Source organism: Ascaphus truei, unplaced genomic scaffold (genome assembly GCF_040206685.1).
Source record: "Ascaphus truei isolate aAscTru1 unplaced genomic scaffold, aAscTru1.hap1 HAP1_SCAFFOLD_2054, whole genome shotgun sequence".
In the NCBI taxonomy this organism is placed as follows: domain Eukaryota; kingdom Metazoa; phylum Chordata; class Amphibia; order Anura; family Ascaphidae; genus Ascaphus; species Ascaphus truei.
In genome coordinates this window covers 19,823-40,000 of record NW_027454962.1, presented here as the reverse complement: position 1 = coordinate 40,000, position 20,178 = coordinate 19,823, and the positions used below count along the sequence as shown (strand labels likewise).

The 20,178-nt window shown below is 51.0% G+C and overlaps 1 protein-coding gene across 1 annotated transcript in view; it reads right to left on the bottom strand.

Moving 5' to 3' along the window:
- The window catches only part of LOC142477222 (uncharacterized), a 28,675-nt gene that overhangs the window by 4,314 nt on the left and 4,183 nt on the right, over positions 1 to 20,178 (bottom strand). Inside the window, exons 2-3 of the mRNA XM_075582219.1 lie at positions 13,553 to 13,734; positions 1,906 to 1,989 (exon numbers count right to left, since the gene is read on the bottom strand). Of these exons, the coding sequence (XP_075438334.1) occupies positions 1,906 to 1,989; positions 13,553 to 13,734 (266 nt within the window). The remainder of the gene's footprint in view (positions 1 to 1,905; positions 1,990 to 13,552; positions 13,735 to 20,178) is intronic.

Genomic DNA, 20,178 nt, shown 5'->3' with positions numbered 1-20,178 from the left:
ATCCAGTGCAATAGATAATAATTAATATGAATGGTAAATAGGTCCAGACCACAGAAAAAATATATAATAATTATACATAAACCTCTTAATAATGGTGAGAGATGGTAAGACACACAGCTGAAAATGAATAAAAATTTGACCCTATAATGTGCTGCAAGTCAGCTCTGTATACTGATGCCCGGACTAAGCTGCACATATGGAATAAGCAGCAGGAGAGAAAAGTCCAAATAGTGCACTAATAGCACTCATGTAAAATGCCCAGAGATGCAGCGCTCAAAGGTAATGAGCAAAGGTTCTATGAGAATAGCCCAGGGACATGGAGCACTTCAGATAGATAGTGGACAGGGCACTGAGATAAAGACCAGCGTCTCACAGTAAGGCAGCAAGGAAGTCCTGTGATACAGACCAAAGTCTCATGTTATGGCATCAGCGACATCACAGAGGAGGATCTCAAGCAGTCTGGTGTTGCTATGTGAAAGCGAGCGAAAGTTCTGCTCGCTTTCACATAGCAACAGCTGACGCGGTTCTATTTTTCAGAAATTCCTATTGGCTGTTTGCCGCGAGTGAACTTTTGGCGCGAAAACGGAGCCCTTTAAAGAGTGTTTGTTTATGCTGACATTGTACGCTCCCGGAAGAAGCCTTTTTGGCGAAACGGCTGTCGGAGCAGAGCTGTGACAGCACCCCCACCACCCTGTGACCCGTGTGCAACACCAGACTGCTTGAGATCCTCCTCTGTGATGTCGCTGATGCCATAACATGAGACTTTGGTCTGTATCACAGGACTTCCTTGCTGCCTTACTGTGAGACGCTGGTCTTTATCACAGGACTTCCTCAGTGCCCTGTACACTATCTATCTGAAGTGCTCCATGTCCTTGGGCTATTCTCATAGAACCTTTGCTCATTACCTTTGAGCGCTGCATCTCTGGGCATTTTACATGAGTGCTATTAGTGCACTATTTGGACTTTTCTCTCCTGCTGCTTATTCCATATGTGCAGCTTAGTCCGGGCATCAGTATACAGAGCTGACTTGCAGCACATTATAGGGTCTAATCTTTATGCATTTTCAGCTGTGTGTCTTACCATCTCTCACCATTATTAAGAGGTTGATGTATAATTATTATATATTTTTTCTGTGGTCTGGACCTATTTACCATTCATATTAATTATTATCTATTGCACTGGATCGGCCGATCTTAGTCACACTACTTGGGGAAAAACAATTTTCCCCCTGGTTTTGTTATGGTATATTTGCATTAACATATTGTTACCTTGTTTTGGTTCTTACCAGACCAATTGTACCTCTTTGGTGTTTCTACGCTGTGTCACACAGCGATTTGTTATATGATTTGTGTGGGTCTGTTTTATGTGTTTTTTTATACTTTTTGCTAATAAAGTCCATTTTTTTCTATTTTTCATTATACAGTGTTTGAGTGTACCATTTTGATCCTACTTTATCCTCTTTTATGTTATATATATATATATATATATATCAGTGCGTGTATATATAGCCGTGTATGTACTGTATATATATATGTGTGCGTGTATATATAGCTGCGCGCACGCGTGTGTGTATATGTATATATATATCTGTGTGCGTGTATATATAGCTGCGCGCACGCGTGTGTATATGTATATAACATGTATATATCTGTGTGCGTGTATATATAGCTGCGCGCACGCGCGTGTATATGTATATAACATGTATATATCTGTGTGCGTGTATATATAGCTGCGCGCACGCGCGTGTATATGTATATAACATGTATATATCTGTGTGCGTGTATATATAGCTGCGCGCACGCGCGTGTATATGTATATAACATGTATATATCTATGTGCGTGTGTATATATAGCTGCGCGCACACGCGTGTATATGTATATAACATGTATATATACACAACGCACCTTCTTCTTTAACCTCTTCCTGTCTGCCACGTCCTTCTCTTGCTCCTCCTCTCTCAGCAGCTCCTCTGCGTTCTTATTGGCTTCCTGCGCAGAGCGGGACACGCAAATTACCCCGGCACCAGCACAGATACCCCCCACCTGGGGAAATTACCCCGGCTCTAGCACAGATACCCCCCACCTGGGGAACTTACCCCGGCACCAGCACAGATACCCCCCACCTGGGGAACTTACCCCGGCTCTAGCACAGATACCCCCCCCACCTGGGGAAATTACCCCGGCTCTAGCACAGATACCCCCCACCTGGGGAATTTACCCCGGCTCTAGCACAGATACCCCCCCCCACCTGGGGAAATTACCCCGGCTCTAGCACAGATACCCCCCCCACCTGGGGAAATTACCCCGGCTCTAGCACAGATACCCCCCCCCCCACCTGGGGAACTTACCCCGGCTCTAGCACAGATACCCCCCCACCTGGGGAAATTACCCCGGCTCTAGCACAGATACCCCCGACCTGGGGAACTTACCCCGGCTCTAGCACAGATACCCCCCCACCTGGGGAAATTACCCCGGCTCTAGCACAGATACCCCCGACCTGGGGAAATTACCCCGGCTCTAGCACAGATACCCCCCCCCCACCTGGGGAATTTACCCCGGCTCTAGCACAGATACCCCCCCACCTGGGGAAATTACCCCGGCTCTAGCACAGATACCCCCGACCTGGGGATCTTACCCCGGCTCTAGCACAGATACCCCCCCACCTGGGGAAATTACCCCGGCTCTAGCAACGATACCCCCCACCTGGGGAAATTACCCCGGCACCAGCACAGATACCCCTCCCTCCCCCTGGGGAAATTACCCCGGCTCTAGCACAGATACCCCCCCCCCCCACCTGGGGAAATTACCCCGGCTCTAGCACAGATACCCCACCCCCACCTGGGGAAATTACCCCGGCTCTAGCACAGATACCCCCCCACCTGGGGAAAAGTAAACTTACGTCAACAACAAAATTAACTCTTATATAAATAAAAAATAATAAAATAAAAAAAGACTTCACCCCTCCCTCCCCCTGGGGAAATTACCCCGGCTCTAGCACAGATACCCCCCCCCCCCCACCTGGGGAAATTACCCCAGCTCTAGCACAGATACCCCTCCCTCCCCCTGGGGAAATTACCCCGGCTCTAGCACAGATACCCCCCCCCCCCACCTGGGGAAATTACCCCGGCTCTAGCACAGATACCCCACCCCCACCTGGGGAAATTACCCCGGCTCTAGCACAGATACCCCCCCCCCCCACCTGGGGAAATTACCCCGGCTCTAGCACAGATACCTCCCCCCCCCCCCCACCTGGGGAAATTACCCCGGCTCTAGCACAGATACCCCACCCCCACCTGGGGAAATTACCCCGGCTCTAGCACAGATACCCCCCCCCCCCCACCTGGGGAAATTACCCCGGCTCTAGCACAGATACCCCCCCTCCACCTGGGGAAATTACCCCGGCTCTAGCACAGATACCCCCCCTCCACCTGGGGAAATTACCCCGGCTCTAGCACAGATACCCCCCCTCCACCTGGGGAAATTACCCCGGCTCTAGCACAGATTTCCCCCCCCCCTCCACCTGTGGAAATTACCCCGGCTCTAGCACAGATACCCCCCCCACCTGGGGAAATTACCCCGGCTCTAGCACAGATACCCCCCCTCCACCTGGGGAAATTACCCCGGCTCTAGCACAGATGCCCCCCCTCCACCTGGGGAAATTACCCCGGCTCTAGCAGATACCCCCCCCCCCCACCTGGGGAAATTACCCCGGCTCTAGCACAGATAACCCCCCCCCCCACCTGGGGAAATTACCCCGGCTCTAGCACAGATACCCCTCCCTCCCCCTGGGGAAATTACCCCGGCTCTAGCACAGATACCCCTCCCCCCACCTGGGGAAATTACCCCCGGCTCTAGCACAGATACCCCTCCCTCCCCCTGGGGAAATTACCCCGGCTCTAGCACAGATACACCCCCCCCCCACCTGGGGAAATTACCCCGCTCTAGCACAGATACCCCCCCCCCCACCTGGGGAAATTACCCCGGCCCTAGCACAGATACCCCCCCACCTGGGGAAATTACCCCGGCTCTAGCACAGATAACCCCCCACCTGGGAAAATTACCCCGGCTCTAGCACAGATACCCCCCCACCTGGGGAAATTACCCCGGCTCTAGCACACATACCCCCCCCCCCCCCCCACCTGGGGAAATTACCCCAGCTCTAGCACAGATACCCCTCCCTCCCCCTGGGGAAATTACCCCGGCTCTAGCACAGATACCCCCCCCCCACCTGGGGAAATTACCCCAGCTCTAGCACAGATACCCCTCCCTCCCCCTGGGGAAATTACCCCGGCTCTAGCACAGATACCCCCCCCCCACCTGGGGAAATTACCCCGGCTCTAGCACAGATACCCCCCCTCCACCTGGAGAAATTACCCCGGCTCTAGCACAGATACACCCCCCCCCCCCACACACCTGGGGAAATTACCCCAGCTCTAGCACAGATACACCCCCCCCCCCCACACACCTGGGGAAATTACCCCGGCTCTAGCACAGATACCCCTCCCTCCTCCTGGGGAAATTACCCCGGCTCTAGCACAGATACCCCCCCCCCCCACCTGGGGAAATTACCCCGGCTCTAGCACAGATATCCCCCCACCTGGGGAAATTACCCCGGCCCCGACACAGATACCCCCCCACCTGGGGAAATTACCCCGGCCCCGACACAGATACCCCCCCCACCTGGGGAAATTACCCCGGCCCAAGCACAGATACCCCCCACCCCCGGGACAGGAAGGGGATATATATTAGAATCAGACAGGGGTATAGTGGATGTATATAGCACGTTCCCACGTGACAAAAATATATGCCGCTGCCGCAGGACATTCACGCGCCTGTGAAACTCCGGACAGCGTCTCCGCTGAATCAGAATTATATTAATAACGAGAAATGCTGACGTACAAACACTTACCTATAAACCTACAGTAACCACCGGAAAACCTGCAAACTACCCCCGCTTACTCACCAACGCAGGCACCCCTACCTGGGACCCACCCTATAACCACGTCCCCGTCATTAGGTCACTCTGCCCCTACCTGGGACCGACCCTATAACCACGTCCCTATCATTAGGTCACTCTGCCCCTACCTGGGACCCACCCTATAACCACGTCCCTGTCATTAGGTCACTCTGCCCCTACCTGGGACCGACCCTATAACCACGTCCCTATCATTAGGTCACTCTGCCCCTACCTGGGACCCACCCTATAACCACGTCCCTGTCATTAGGTCACTCTGCCCCTACCTGGGACCCACCCTATAACCACGTCCCCGTCATTAGGTCACTCTGCCCCTACCTGGGACCCACCCTATAACCCATTAAACACGTCCCTGTCATTAGGTCACTCTGCCCCTACCTGGGACCCACCCTATAACCACGTCCCTGTCATTAGGTCACTCTGCCCCTACCTGGGACCCACCCTATAACCACGTCCCTGTCATTAGGTCACTCTGCCCCTACCTGGGACCGACCCTATAACCACGTCCCTGTCATTAGGTCACTCTGCCCCTACCTGGGACCCACCCTATAACCACGTCCCTGTCATTAGGTCACTCTGCCCCTACCTGGGACCCACCCTATAACCACGTCCCTGTCATTAGGTCACTCTGCCCCTACCTGGGACCCACCCTATAACCACGTCCCCGTCATTAGGTCACTCTGCCCCTACCTGGGACCCACCCTATAACCACGTCCCTGTCATTATGTCACTCTGCCCCTACCTGGGACCGATCCTATAACCACGTCCCTGTCATTAGGTCACTCTGCCCCTACCTGGGACCCACCCTATAACCACGTCCCTGTCATTAGGTCACTCTGCCCCTACCTGGGAACCACCCTATAACCACGTCCCTGTCATTAGGTCACTTTGCCCCAACCTGGGACCGACCCTTTAACCCATCAAATACGTCCCTGTCATTAGGTCACTCTGCCCCTACCTGGGACCCACCCTATAAACACGTCCCTGTCATTAGGTCCCTTTGCCCCAACCTGGGACCGACCCTTTAACCCATCAAATACGTCCCTGTCATTAGGTCACTCTGCCCCTACCTGGGACCGACCCTTTAACCATTAAACACGTCCCTGTCATTAGGTCACTTTGCCCCTACGTGGGACTGACCCTTTAACCCATTAAACACGTCCCTGTCATTAGGTCACTTTGCCCCTACGTTGGACTGACCCTTTAACCCATTAAACACGTCCCTGTCATTAGGTCACTTTGCCCCTACGTTGGACTGACCCTTTAACCCATTAAACACGTCCCTGTCATTAGGTCACTTTGCCCCTACGTGGGACTGACCCTTTAACCCATTAAACACGTCCCTGTCATTAGGTCACTTTGCCCCTACCTGGGACTGACCCTTTAACCCATTAAACACGTCCCTGTCATTAGGTCACTTTGCCCCTACGTTGGACTGACCCTTTAACCCATTAAACACGTCCCTGTCATTAGGTCACTTTGCCCCTACGTGGGACAGACCCTTTAACCCATTAAACACGTCCCTGTCATTAGGTCACTTTGCCCCTACGTGGGACTGACCCTTTAACCCATTAAACACATCCCTGTCATTAGGTCACTTTGCCCCTACGTTGGACTGACCCTTTAACCCATTAAACACGTCCCTGTCATTAGGTCACTTTGCCCCTACGTGGGACTGACCCTTTAACCCATTAAACACGTCCCTGTCATTAGGTCACTTTGCCCCTACGTGGAACTAACCTTTTAACCCATTAAACATGTCCCTGTCATTAGGTCACTTTGCCCCTGCGTGGGACTGACCCTTTAACCCTCCCTCCTCTCTCCCTTTCTCCTGTGCCCTTTGGAATGCTCGCTCCCTCTCTAACAAGTTCCTCTCTGTGCATGACTTCTTTCTCTCTCACTCCCTGCTTCTCTTTGCTATAACTGAGACCTGGCTCACTCAGTCTGACTCTGCTCTGGAAGCTGCCCTCTCCTACGGTGGCCTTTCCTTCTCCCACACTCCGCGCACTGATGGCAGGGGTGGAGGCGTGGGGCTCCTGCTCTCCTCTCTCTGTTGTTACCGAACCCTTCCTATTCCTCCGTCTCTTGCTTTTCCCTCCTTTGAGGCTCACACTGTCCAGATCTTCTCTCCTCTCCCTGTCCATGTGGCGGTCAACTATCGCCCACCTACCTCTACTCATCCCCCTTCTGCCTTTCTCTCTCACTTTGAATGCTGGCTCTCTTTCTTTCTCTCCTCAGACTCCCCTGTTCTTCTCCTTGGGGACTTCAATTGCCACATTGATGACCCCTCTCTCCCTTGGGCTTCCCGCTTTCTCTCTCTAACCTCTTCTTTTGGCCTTCAACAGTGGACTGCAGCCAGCACCCACAAGGATGGCCACTACTTAGACCTGGTTTTCACTAAAAACTTCTCTCTCTCTGATTTCTCCATTTCCCCTTTTCCTCTCTCTGACCATCACCTCATCTCATTCTCTCTATCTCGCTTCTCCCCCTCCATCTACCCCCCGGTTCTGCAGAAACCTGCGCTCTATTCACTTACCTGACTTTGAGTCCACTTTACGCTCCTCCCTCTCCTCTCTCAGCTCTGCTACAGACCCTGACAACCTGGTCAGGAACTACAACTCTGCCTTATCCTCCTCTCTTGATCTACATGCCCCTCTTTCTCTCTGCCGCACTCGCCCTTCTAACCCCAGACCCTGGTTAAATTCCCACACGCGCATGCTGCGTTCCTCCTTTCGTTCCTCTGAACGCCTCTGGAGGAAATCTCATACTCTCGCAGACTTCCTTCACTACAAATGTATGCTATCCTGTTTCAACTCTGCCCTCTCGTAAGCTAAACAAGCCTACTTTTCTTCACTAATCAACATGCACAAGTCTAACCCACGCCGACTGTTCTCTGTCTTTGATACTCTACTCAAACCACCCTCAGCTGCCTCTCCTTCCGCCATCTCCGCTCAGGACTTTGCTAACTATTTTAAGGAAAAGGTGGAATCCATACGTCAGAACATGCCCTCTGTTTCTTCCTCCCATCCTACACCTCTTCCTAACTCTCCTCCTGCCTTCCTTGACTCTTTTTCCACTGTCTCAGAGGAGGATATGTCGCTGTTGATTGACTCTTCTCCCTCTACCACTTGCCCTCTTGACCCCATTCCCTCCCATCTCATAAAATCTCTTGCTCCTACTATAATCCCTACGTCACACACATTTTTAACTCCTCCCTCTGCTCTGGAACCTTTCCATCCTCCTTCAAACATGCAACAGTCATACCATTACTCAAAAACAGCAAGCTTGACCCTACCTGTCTTTCTAACTATCGACCTGTCTCCCTCCTGCCTTTTGCCTCTAAACTCCTTGAACATCTTGTATTCTCTCGCTTGCTCCATTTTCTCAACACCTATTCTCTCCTAGACCCTCTACAATCTGTCTTCCGCACTACTCACTCCACGGAAACAGCCCTCACTAAAATAACTGACGACCTCCATGCTGCTAAAGACAGAGGTCATTACACTCTGCTCATATTACTCGACCTTTCTGCAGCATTTGACACCGTGGACCACCCTCTTCTCCTTCATATTCTCCATACTCTTGGTATTCGGAACAAAGCTCTATCCTGGATCTCATCCTACCTCTCCCATCGTACTTTCAGTGTTTCTTCAGCTAACACCTCCTCCTCCTCTATTGATCTCTCTATGGGGGTACCCCTGGGCTCTGTCCTGGGACCTCTTCTCTTTTCTCTGTACACACTCTCTCTAGGGGACCAAATAACATATTTTGGGTTTAATTATCACCTCTATGCTGACGACACACAAATATACTTTTCAACACCCGACCTTACACCTGCTGTACAAACCAAAGTTTCTGAATGTCTCTCTGCTATATCATCCTGGATGGCCCTCCGACGCCTTAAACTCAACATGGCTAAAACAGAGCTCCTCATACTTCCTCCCAAACCTGGCCCTACTACCTCCTTCCACATTACTGTTGCAACTACGATCATTCACCCAGTAGCCCAAGCACGCTGCCTTGTGGTCACACTCGACTCCTCTCTCACATTCGCCCCTCACATTCAAAACATTTCTAAAACTTGTTGCTTTTTCCTCCGAAATATAAAACAAAGATACGCCCTTTCCTCTGTTGCTCGACTGCTAAAACTCTGACACAGACCCTCATTCTCTCCCGTCTTGATTACTGTAACCTCCTGCTGTCCGGCCTTCCTGCCGCTCACCTGTCTCCCCTACAATCTATCCTAAAAGCTGCTGCCAGAATCACTCTACTCTTTTCTAGATCTGTCTCAGCATCTCCCCTCATGAAATCCCTCTCCTGGCTTCGGTTCAAATCCCGCATCTCACACTCCATTCTTCTCCTCACTTTTAAAGCTTTACACTCTTCTGTCCCTCCTTACATCTCTGCCCTAATTTCTCGCTATGCACCACCCCGACTCTTGCGTTCTGCTCAAGGATGTCTTCTTTCTACCCCCTTTGTATCTAAAGCCCTCTCCCGCCTTAAACCTTTTTCACTGACTGCCCCACACCTCTGGAATGCCCTTCCCCTCAGTACCCGACTAGCACCCTCTCTATCCACCTTTAAGACCCACCTTAAGACACACTTGCTTAAAGAAGCATATGAATAGCACTGTGAACATTCTGAACACATGATACATAAAGCTTGGCCCCTGCAGACGCACTTACCAGAACTCCCTCCTACTGTCTCTGTACGTTCTCCCTACCTACCAATTAGACAGTAAGCTCTTCGGAGCAGGGACTCCTCTTCCTTACTTTTATGTGTAAAGCACTTATTCCCATGATCTGTTATTTATTTTATTACCCCGTGTATTACTACTGTGAAGCGCTATGTACATTAATGGCGCTATATAAATAAAGACATACAATACCATTAAACACGTCAATGTCATTAGGTCACTTTGCCCCTAGCTGGGAATGACCCTTTAACCCATTAACCACGTCCCTGTCATTAGGTCACTTTGCTCCTACGTGTGTGAAACGTGAGGGGGTAACCAGGCTCAATAAGAGTTAAGCCCACTTGGTTACCCCTGATCCGTGTGTAAAGATCCTAGAGTGTCAGCTCTTGGAACCCACTGTCGTGTATGCATCACTGAGACGGTGTATAAAATATGCGACAATTCAGTATTTCTGTATTTTGCCGTTCCCGGAGTGCTGGGCAGGGGGGCTCGCGAGGCTGGGAGTTTGCGCCGGCAAAATCCTACCCTGGAAACGCTCTTGCGACTCACCGCCAGGGTTCTCCGCTTCAGCACAAACAGGAAAGGTAAAAAGGGCATTGGGGATTAAGGTAAAAAGGGCATTGGGGATTAAGGTAAAAAGGGCATTGGGGATTAAGGTAAAAAGGGCATTGGGGATAAAGGTAAAAAAGGGCATTGGGGATAAAGGTAAAAAGGGCATTGGGGATAAAGGTAAAAAGGGCATTGGGGATAAAGGTAAAAAGGGCATTGGGGATAAAGGTAAAAAGGGCATTGGGGATAAAGGTAAAAAGGGCATTGGGGATAAAGGTAAAAAGGGCATTGGGGATAAAGGTAAAAAGGGCATTGGGGATAAAGGTAAAAAGGGCATTGGGGATAAAGGTAAAAAGGGCATTGGGGATAAAGGTAAAAAGGGCATTGGGGATAAAGGTAAAAAGGGCATTGGGGATAAAGGTAAAAAGGGCATTGGGGATTAAGGTAAAAAGGGCATTGGGGATAAAGGTAAAAAGGGCATTGGGGATAAAGGTAAAAAGGGCATTGGGGATTAAGGTAAAAAGGGCATTGGGGATAAAGGTAAAAAGGGCATTGGGGCTAAAGGTAAAAAGGGCATTGGGGATAAAGGTAAAAAGGGCATTGGGGATAAAGGTAAAAAGGGCATTGGGGATAAAGGTAAAAAGGGCATTGGGGATAAAGGTAAAAAGGGCATTGGGGATAAAGGTAAAAAGGGCATTGGGGATTAAGGTAAAAAGGGCATTGGGGATAAAGGTAAAAAGGGCATTGGGGATAAAGGTAAAAAGGGCATTGGGGATTAAGGTAAAAAGGGCATTGGGGATTAAGGTAAAAAGGGCATTGGGGATTAAGGTAAAAAGGGCATTGGGGATAAAGGTAAAAAGGGCATTGGGGATAAAGGTAAAAAGGGCATTTGGGGATAAAGGTAAAAAGGGCATTGGGGATAAAGGTAAAAAGGGCATTGGGGATAAAGGTAAAAAGGGCATTGGGGATTAAGGTAAAAAGGGCATTGGGGATTAAGGTAAAAAGGGCATTGGGGATTAAGGTAAAAAGGGCATTGGGGATAAAGGTAAAAAGGGCATTGGGGATAAAGGTAAAAAGGGCATTGGGGATAAAGGTAAAAAGGGCATTGGGGATAAAGGTAAAAAGGGCATTGGGGATAAAGGTAAAAAGGGCATTGGGGATAAGGGTAAAAAGGGCATTGGGGATAAAGGTAAAAAGGGCATTGAGGATAAGGGTAAAAAGGGCATTGGGGATAAAGGTAAAAAGGGCATTGGGGATTAAGGTAAAAAGGGCATTGGGGATAAAGGTAAAAAGGGCATTGGGGATAAAGGTAAAAAGGGCATTGGGGATAAAGGTAAAAAGGGCATTGGGGATAAAGGTAAAAAGGGCATTGGGGATAAAGGTAAAAAGGGCATTGGGGATAAAGGTAAAAAGGGCATTGGGGATAAAGGTAAAAAGGGCATTGGGGATAAAGGTAAAAAGGGCATTGGGGATAAAGGTAAAAAGGGCATTGAGGATAAGGGTAAAAAGGGCATTGGGGATAAAGGTAAAAAGGGCATTGGGGATAAAGGTAAAAAGGGCATTGGGGATAAAGGTAAAAAGGGCATTGGGGATAAAGGTAAAAAGGGCATTGGGGATAAAGGTAAAAAGGGCATTGGGGATAAAGGTAAAAAGGGCATTGGGGATAAAGGTAAAAAGGGCATTGGGGATAAAGGTAAAAAGGGCATTGGGGATTAAGGTAAAAAGGGCATTGGGGATTAAGGTAAAAAGGGCATTGGGGATAAAGGTAAAAAGGGCATTGGGGATAAAGGTAAAAAGGGCATTGGGGATTAAAGTAAAAAGGGCATTGGGGATAAAGGTAAAAAGGGCATTGGGAATAAAGGTAAAAAGGGCATTGGGAATAAAGGTAAAAAGGGCATTGGGAATAAAGGTAAAAAGGGCATTGGGGATTAAGGTAAAAAGGGCATTGGGGATTAAGGTAAAAAGGGGATTGGGGATTAAGGTATCCCCAGAACGGTCCTGGGGTCCCTAGCATAAGGTGGGATGTCCTGTTGATGCCCAGTCACCCTGAACCTGGTATAGGGGTTCAGGGGTGTTCCAGCTATGTCAGGAAGCTGTGAGGTTTTTATTGGTGTGTAAAGATACAGTTTAAGTCAGGGTTGTGCAGGGTGCCAGGGATGGGGCTGGGGAGAGAAGGGAACACACATTCTTATTCTATCCCAGACACCGGGCCCGGGGACTTAGACATGTTCAACACAAAGTACACAGTCAAAGTATATTTATTGAAGGTTCAATTTAATAAGTGTGAATGCTTGTAACATTTTATCTGTGACTGTGGGATTTCCAAGTCCGTGGCCCCGGGAGACCAGATGGCTACCAAGCCTGGCGCCACTGAGTCTGCCCGGGACCCGGAGTTGAAAGCCTGGGGGATGCCAAGGTGTTAGGACAGGAGGAGTACTGCAGTTATACCCAAGTACCTCCGTCCTGGGCTAACATAGGGGTATCCGGTGACCATTTGCCCTGCCCCAGACTCTGCGGAGCCCGGACAGCAGGGGGGATGGATATACTAAGAGGCAGAGGTGCCAGGTTGACGCATGCCCCTTAGCAGAATCCAAATCGGTGCCCGCCCGGCTTCAGAATACCGGCAAATCGGTGATAGGCTGGCAGGAGAATTCCCGCGCGCTGATTGGCTGTAGTGGTTTCTGAATTGGACTCTAAAACCTATAAGAAACCTTGCAGCTAATCAGGACCTCATATTCCAAGCGCCAAACCATCAGCGGCAAATTCAAGATCCCAAAAAGATTCTCTGTGAGAAATAGACGCGCGCCGGCTTCAGAGATTTCAGAAGTTTCTAAGTCCCGCTTTCGTAGCGGTCGTGGCTGGGATTGTACCGAAATCAGTTCCAGGACTTTCATGAGTACCTCCCGGTCATGGGAAAGGACTCCTACAGAGGTCAGTTGTTAACATTTCGTTCCAAGAAAGTGTATTTTGTTAACCCCGTTCCCAGTAAGTGTGTTAACCCTGCAAATTGTGTTACATTGTGTGTGTGTCTTTTACTGGAATAAATTACCATTTATTTTACCTCCTTGCTTTGCTCAATCAATGATCCCGCTATAAAAGTGTTAATAACCCTTGTCTCCCGTGACAGTGGGACTGACACTTCAACCCATTAACCACGTCCTGTCATTAGGTCACTTTGCCCCTACGTGGGACTGACCCTTCAACCCATTAAGTGTCATTAGGTCACTTTGTTCTTTGCCATGGCTAGTATACGTTGTGTCCCCACGCTTGCAGTGACAGGGATATAGGGGGATATAGGGTAACACACTCCCATACGGGATCAGTCCTCTCACCTCCGGAGTGATCTTCTGCAGAGACGGCAGCTTAATATCCAGCGAGTGGTTCCCAGCGGGGCCCTGTGAGCAGAGGAAGGAGCGCCGCAGGCCGCAGTACGTGCCGGGCACAGAACTCCTCTCCCAGCTCCCGTCATCATCATCATCCACTCCGTTATAATAAGAGTAATCGTCATCCGATTCTAAATGCGAGAGATGGGGCACTGAGTGTGTGACACTGGCCCCTCCCCCGCAGGAATGCACGGACCCCCCCTTCCCCCACAGGAATGCACGGACCCACCGCAGGGTGGCCCCTCCCCCGAATGGCGGCCCCTCCCCCCGCAGGAATGCACGCCCCCCCGCAGGGCGCGGCACGGACCCCCCCCTCGCAGGGCACGGACCACCCCTTTCCCCCACTGGGCGCGGACCCCCACCCGCAGGGTGCGGATCCCTCTCCCCCTCCCCCGCAGGGTGACACAGTGACACAGGCAGAAGGGAGCTATGAGTCTGTCCCTCCCCCGGCAGGGTGACACTGACACAGACAGAAGGGAGCTATGAGTCTGTCCCTCCCCCTCTCCCCACAGGGTGACACAGTGACACAGACAGAAGGGAGCTATGAGACTGTCCCTCCCCCGCAGGGTGACACAGACAGAAGGGAGCTATGACACTGTCTCTCCCCCCGCAGGGTGACACAGTGACACAGGCAGAAGGGAGCTATGAGTCTGTCCCTCCCCCGGCAGGGTGACACAGTGACACAGACAGTAGGGAGCTATAAGTCTGCCCCCCCCCCCTCTCCCCACAGGGTGACACAGTGACACAGACAGAAGGAGCTATGAGTCTGTCCCTCCCCCCGCAGGGTGACACAGTGACACAGGCAGAAGGGAGCTATGAGTCTGTCCCTCCCCCCGCAGGGTGACACAGTGACACAGACAGAAGGGAGCTATGAGTCTGTCCCTCCCCCCCGCAGGGTGACACAGTGACACAGACAGAAGGGAGCTATGAGCCTGTCCCTCTCCCCGCAGGGTGACACAGTGACACAGACAGAAGGGAGCTATGAGCCTGTCCCTCCCCCGCAGGGTGACACAGTGACAGACAGAAGGGAGCTATGTGCCTGTCCCTCCCCCCGCAGGGTGACACAGTGACACAGACAGAAGGAGCTATGAGTCTGTCCCTCCCCCCGCAGGGTGACACAGTGACACAGGCAGAAGGGAGCTATGAGTCTGTCCCTCCCCCCGCAGGGTGACACAGTGACACAGACAGAAGGGAGCTATGAGGCTGTCCCTCCCCCCGCAGGGTGACACAGTGACACAGGCAGAAGGGAGCTATGAGTCTGTCCCTCCCCCCGCAGAGTGACACAGACAGAAGGGAGCTATGAGCCTCCCCCTCCAGAGTGACACAGTGACACAGGCAGAAGGGAGCTATGAGTCTGTCCCTCCCCCCGCAGGGTGACACAGACAGAAGGGAGCTATGAGTCTGTCCCTCCCCCGCAGGGTGACACAGTGACACAGACAGAAGGGAGCTATGAGCCTGTCCCTCCCCCGCAGGGTGACACAGTGACACAGACAGAAGGGAGCTATGAGCCTGTCCCTCCCCCGCAGGGTGACACAGTGACACAGACAGAAGGGAGCTATGAGCCTGTTCCTCCCCCGCAGGGTGACACAGTGACACAGACAGAAGGTGTGATGGATTGGATAAAATGCCTATTTCTTCATCTGTAATGTGTACCTCGCTATGCCTATGATCCTTACTCAAAATGGCTACCGCAGCTCCCCCTCCCATCGAGTATGGAAGATGGCGCCCAACCCGGAACTACACCCAAAGCTGATGTGTCCACTAAACTACAATAACAAGACCATACAAGGACATGACCTAACAAGAACCAATGAGACACTGACATGTTCATTTGCACACGGCCCTTAGACCCTTAGATAAGACAGCCCCTTCTTGCATACAATCTCTGCCCTGAGCCCCTATATAAGAAAACACGGGCTGTAACAATAAAGGAAGCATTATCATTCTGAACTTGGTGTCAGTGTGATTCTTCTCGTGCATGCACTACCTACATAGGAAACAATTTGGACGGGGTCAGATACTCTGCAGACATCTGGTCTGATCTAACACAGCTGGCGCCCAACGTGGGGCTCCGGGCTGTGAACCAACAGACAGCCCTGGACAGAGGGACCGAGGTGGACCAAATACGGACGCGGCAGGAGATTGATCACCTCTGGAGTACGGTAAGATAACATTTATTATCTACCGATACGCACTGTCTCCGCTGTTGGTCTATTTCTGTGTCTCATACGGCTCTCCGAAGGTCACCAAAAGACAGGTAGATATCTTGCCCGGAGCCCGTTTTAAACTCGAACCTGTTACCTAGACTATCGGTCACCCGGTATATGTTTATACGTGTTAGTCGGTGCCGCAAGTGGGAGATCGAAGTGGAGTGGGATTTTTGCCGGCCGACTTGGGGTCTTGTCATTGTACGTTATAAACTTGGTGGAAGGAGGGGAATGGGGAAGGGAAAGTCAGACAGAGAGGAACACAATTTTCCCGGTAGTGACAGCGCGGTGTGCGCGTTGCGGAGGGAGGAGTGTTGAGGTGCGTGTTACGGTTGGTAACAGCGCGGTACTCTGCCGACTAATTCCTGAACAACCTTTTCCTCTCTCTCGTAATCAAGTGGCATGTCATGTCCAAAATGTGTTTGTGGATTAATGTTGGGAATTCATGAGGACGGGTGGGGATTGTTGAGAGGAAAAGAGGAAGGATATAGCCCACAGTTACTTGGGCGACAACCCCTAGACGTTAAGCTGCCCGAACTGGTTTTCCGCGTTAACGTACGCTTTACAGTAAAAAAGAAAGTGAGAAAAAGAGAGTGAAGAAACTCGGATTCAAGTTGGGTGGCCCATAAAGTGTAAAACATGGGAGCACAGGCGAGTAAGACAGAGAAAGGAGTCTTAGCCTACCACCTAGTGGCCGAGAGAGAGGGAAAGGAGTATGTTAAGAAAGCAAGTAGGCTGTTTAAAGTATGTGGAATTAGCACAGGGAAAGGCAGATTCCAGCCAGAAGAGTGGCGAAAAATATTGAAAGAAAAGAGAGGAATGTTGAGTGATAACAACCTGCTGAAGACAGCGGAAGCCTGGTTTAATGTCGCCAAGGCTGTCCACAGAGAAAAATGGACCGAGCAGGAGATAGAAAAGGGAGGGAAGGTTGTGTTTCTCTATCACCCTTGCGGCGACTGTACAAGTGACCCCACTGAAAAAGACCAACCCCCACCCTATGCTGGTGCTGACCCACCCCCCTGGACATGTGTGAGGTGTGGCACCCGAAATCCCCAATGCCGGGAAGATTGTTATAATTGTGTTGCGCAGCGCCTCCGTGTGACTGATTCACCCGTACTCACTCCTTTGTTACCTTCGCTCCCAGCTCCAGCAGCACCCCCACCTATACAACCCACTACCCCGCCCACGGATGACAAACCAACCTCGACTGCCCATGTAGCACAACTATATCCTGTACTGCAGGCGGGCGGTTCCTATTACACCCCAACTACGCCCCTAATGCCAGCCCTTTCACCCCAACCACTGCCCCAGCGGGAGGGATTCAAGTCTACCCCGACACAACAATAGCACACAGACCCAGCAGCAGTGTCCACTACAGTGCGCCTGATAGTTTTGACTCAGATGTTGAGTCACAGGCCGCTGCGCAGGAGGCGAACATGACCTGGAACACCAACCCCAGACCCCCCCCCTGTACCCGACCGCGGCCCAAGGTTATATGGGCAGACGACCAAGCAGGTAGAAGGCGCCCCAACAATGTATGTCACCTTCCCTCCCCCCCCCCCCAAGCCTCCTCCCTGGTAACCACCCTACCAGACCCGGAGAAACAACCTATGCCCTTTTATCGTAGAGTGGCCCAGATCCAAAAAACGTACTCGGCAGCTTGACGGGATTTGGTTAGTTTATGCGAAATTAAGGCGGGGGAAGCATACTGGCCCATAATGGAAAAAAGCCTGACGGACGCTATGGTGACAGGCGATGATACATATGCCTCCGGGGTGTACTTTTGTGACCAATTACGTGACTGGGCCAGGGAAAAGCTGGCTGACCAAGCCACCAATATACAGGATGTGACTCAGGAAAAAGGGGAATCAGTGGAGAAATTCCATATCAGACTATCCCAGGTTTTTTCCGATTTAGGCTTTACCCCCTACAACAAAGCCCATAGTCATATGTTATCTGCTGCATTTGTAGCCGGACTCGAGGCACCCATTCGGAAAGGTTTCATTATGGCACGACCAGAATTCCGGGTACTCCCTCTAGGTACCCTTTTGTTGGTAGCGAAGGGTCTTGAATCAAGTCAGGCCCTGAAGAAAACCACCCCTATTATGTTGGCGGAGAATGTCTCTGCCCCCACTTATGGCCAAGGTTACAATCATGTGCAGTATGAGCCACGGCCACCTCCCACTTGTTTTAATTGCGGCCAGGCCGGCCATTTTAAAAGGAACTACACGGCACCTAGACGCCCCCGCAGGAATCAATATAACCCCGGAAACAGTCATTCCCAGTGGGATCAGGGCAGGGACAATCACTACCCCGATGACCAGCTACCTCCCCGTCAAATGCCCTTTCAGCCCACCAATCATGGTGGGGACCAGCCCCGCTAGGAATCCAGCAAGCCTGTGTCAACCCCCCTTCTAGCCGTAGCCGCCCGGGAAGGATAAGGTCCCCTAGCCCAGGTTATAATACCCATAGAAGGTCACCTCACCCCCTTCCTGGTAGACACAGGTGCAGCCAGGAGTGTAATTAGAGCTGCAGACATACCCGACCCTTCCTATTTGTCTGATATTGATGTTTCATGTGTGGGGGTAGATGGCACACCGCGCTCTAGCCCATTAACACGACCCCTGCAGATAGGTCCCTACCCTGAACTATTTGCACGATTTGTAGTTTCCTCTAACTGCCCGCTTAATCTGCTTGGCGCTGATGTTTTATCCAGGTTACAGGCCTCCATAATATTCTCCGAGGACGACACCATTGATGTAACCTCCCCGCTCTGGGAGTCAGATGTCTCTGCCCTTTGTTCCCTTCCGATACTTTTGGCATTAGCGGACAAACCCTCAGCTGCCAGTATACCACCCGCTGTCATGGATAGGATCCCGTCCAAATTATGGTCCACCGGCCCTGAGGATATCGGGCACTTAACGGTACCACCCATTGTTGTACAGCTCAAACAAGGGGCCCCGCTTCCCCGTAAACCGCAACACCCACTAAAGATAGCACAAGCTGATGCTATCACGAAACATGTTAAGGCTCACCTTGCAAATGGCGCTTTAATACCTTGCACCTCACCCTGCAATACCCCTCTTTTCCCTGTAAAGAAAGGCACCGCGAAAGGTGAACCTGATAAGTATAGAATGGTTCAAGATCTTCGAGCAGTAAAAGATGCAACCATTGTACGATGTTTTAACAACAAATCTTTTCCAGATGACCCCAGAGGCTTCCAAGAATTTCACTGTTCTCAAACAGGTAATATCCTCTGCCCCTGCCTTGGGCCTCCCAGACTATGATTTACCCTTCAAGCTTTTCGTATCAGAAAAGAAATGGACATGCAACTGGAGTGTTAACACTGCCACACGCTGGCCGATGTCGACCTATTGGTTATTACTCCAGCCGTCTCGACGCTGTGGCTCGTGGTGGACCGTCCTGTCTTTGCTGCTCAAGCACTGCTGGATAAAACTTCGGATATCGTTCTAGGGCATGACCTCATTCTCCTGGCACCACATGACATTGCTGCTTTTCTCAATCAGACACAGCCAAAACATCTGTCCGCTGCCAGACACCTCAGGTTGCAATGCTCGCTTTTCATTCCAGACAATGTCACACTTCTCCGATGCCAAGTGCTTAACCCCTCCACTCTTCTTCCACTTCCCGAGGGGGGAGATGTGCAGGGACACGAACAAGAACAAAGCACAGCTGGAGTCGACCTACCCCATGATTGCTTCGAACTCATGAAGCTAGAAACAGCTCATCTGCCCATGGTGAGTGAAACGCCGATACAGAACCCAGATCTAATCCTGTTTGTGGATGGTTCTTGATATGCTGATCAACAAGGCACCTACCATACGGGTTATGCTGTTACCACAGACTCTGTGGTCCTACTGGCAAGCACACTACTGTCAACAGCATTCGCACAAGAGGCTGAACTACAAGCTCTCACTGCAGCGTGTAAACTGGCAGAAGGACAAACGGCGAATATTTACACTGACTCTAGATATGCTTTTGGTGTAGCACACGATTTTGGCGTCATTTGGCAAACCAGGGGATTTCTGACAGCAGCAGGAACACCAGTGAAACACAGCTCAGCTATACAAGCTCTGATGGACGCCCTACTCCTTCCAAGCCATGTGGCCATCCTAAAGGTAAAAGCCCATAGGAAACTGAACACAGAGAAGCCAGAGGAAATCATCTGGCGGATGCCGCGGCAAAACAAGCTGCCAGCGGGATACGAGAAGTGGAAGATCGAGTGGACACGACAAGGATGGTTCCGTTAATGCAGAACCTCCCAGTAAATCGAGAATATCTGAAGAAGTTGCAAGAATCTGCAACAAAGGAAGAAAAGAAAAGGAAAGCTGGAAGAAAAGAGGTGCA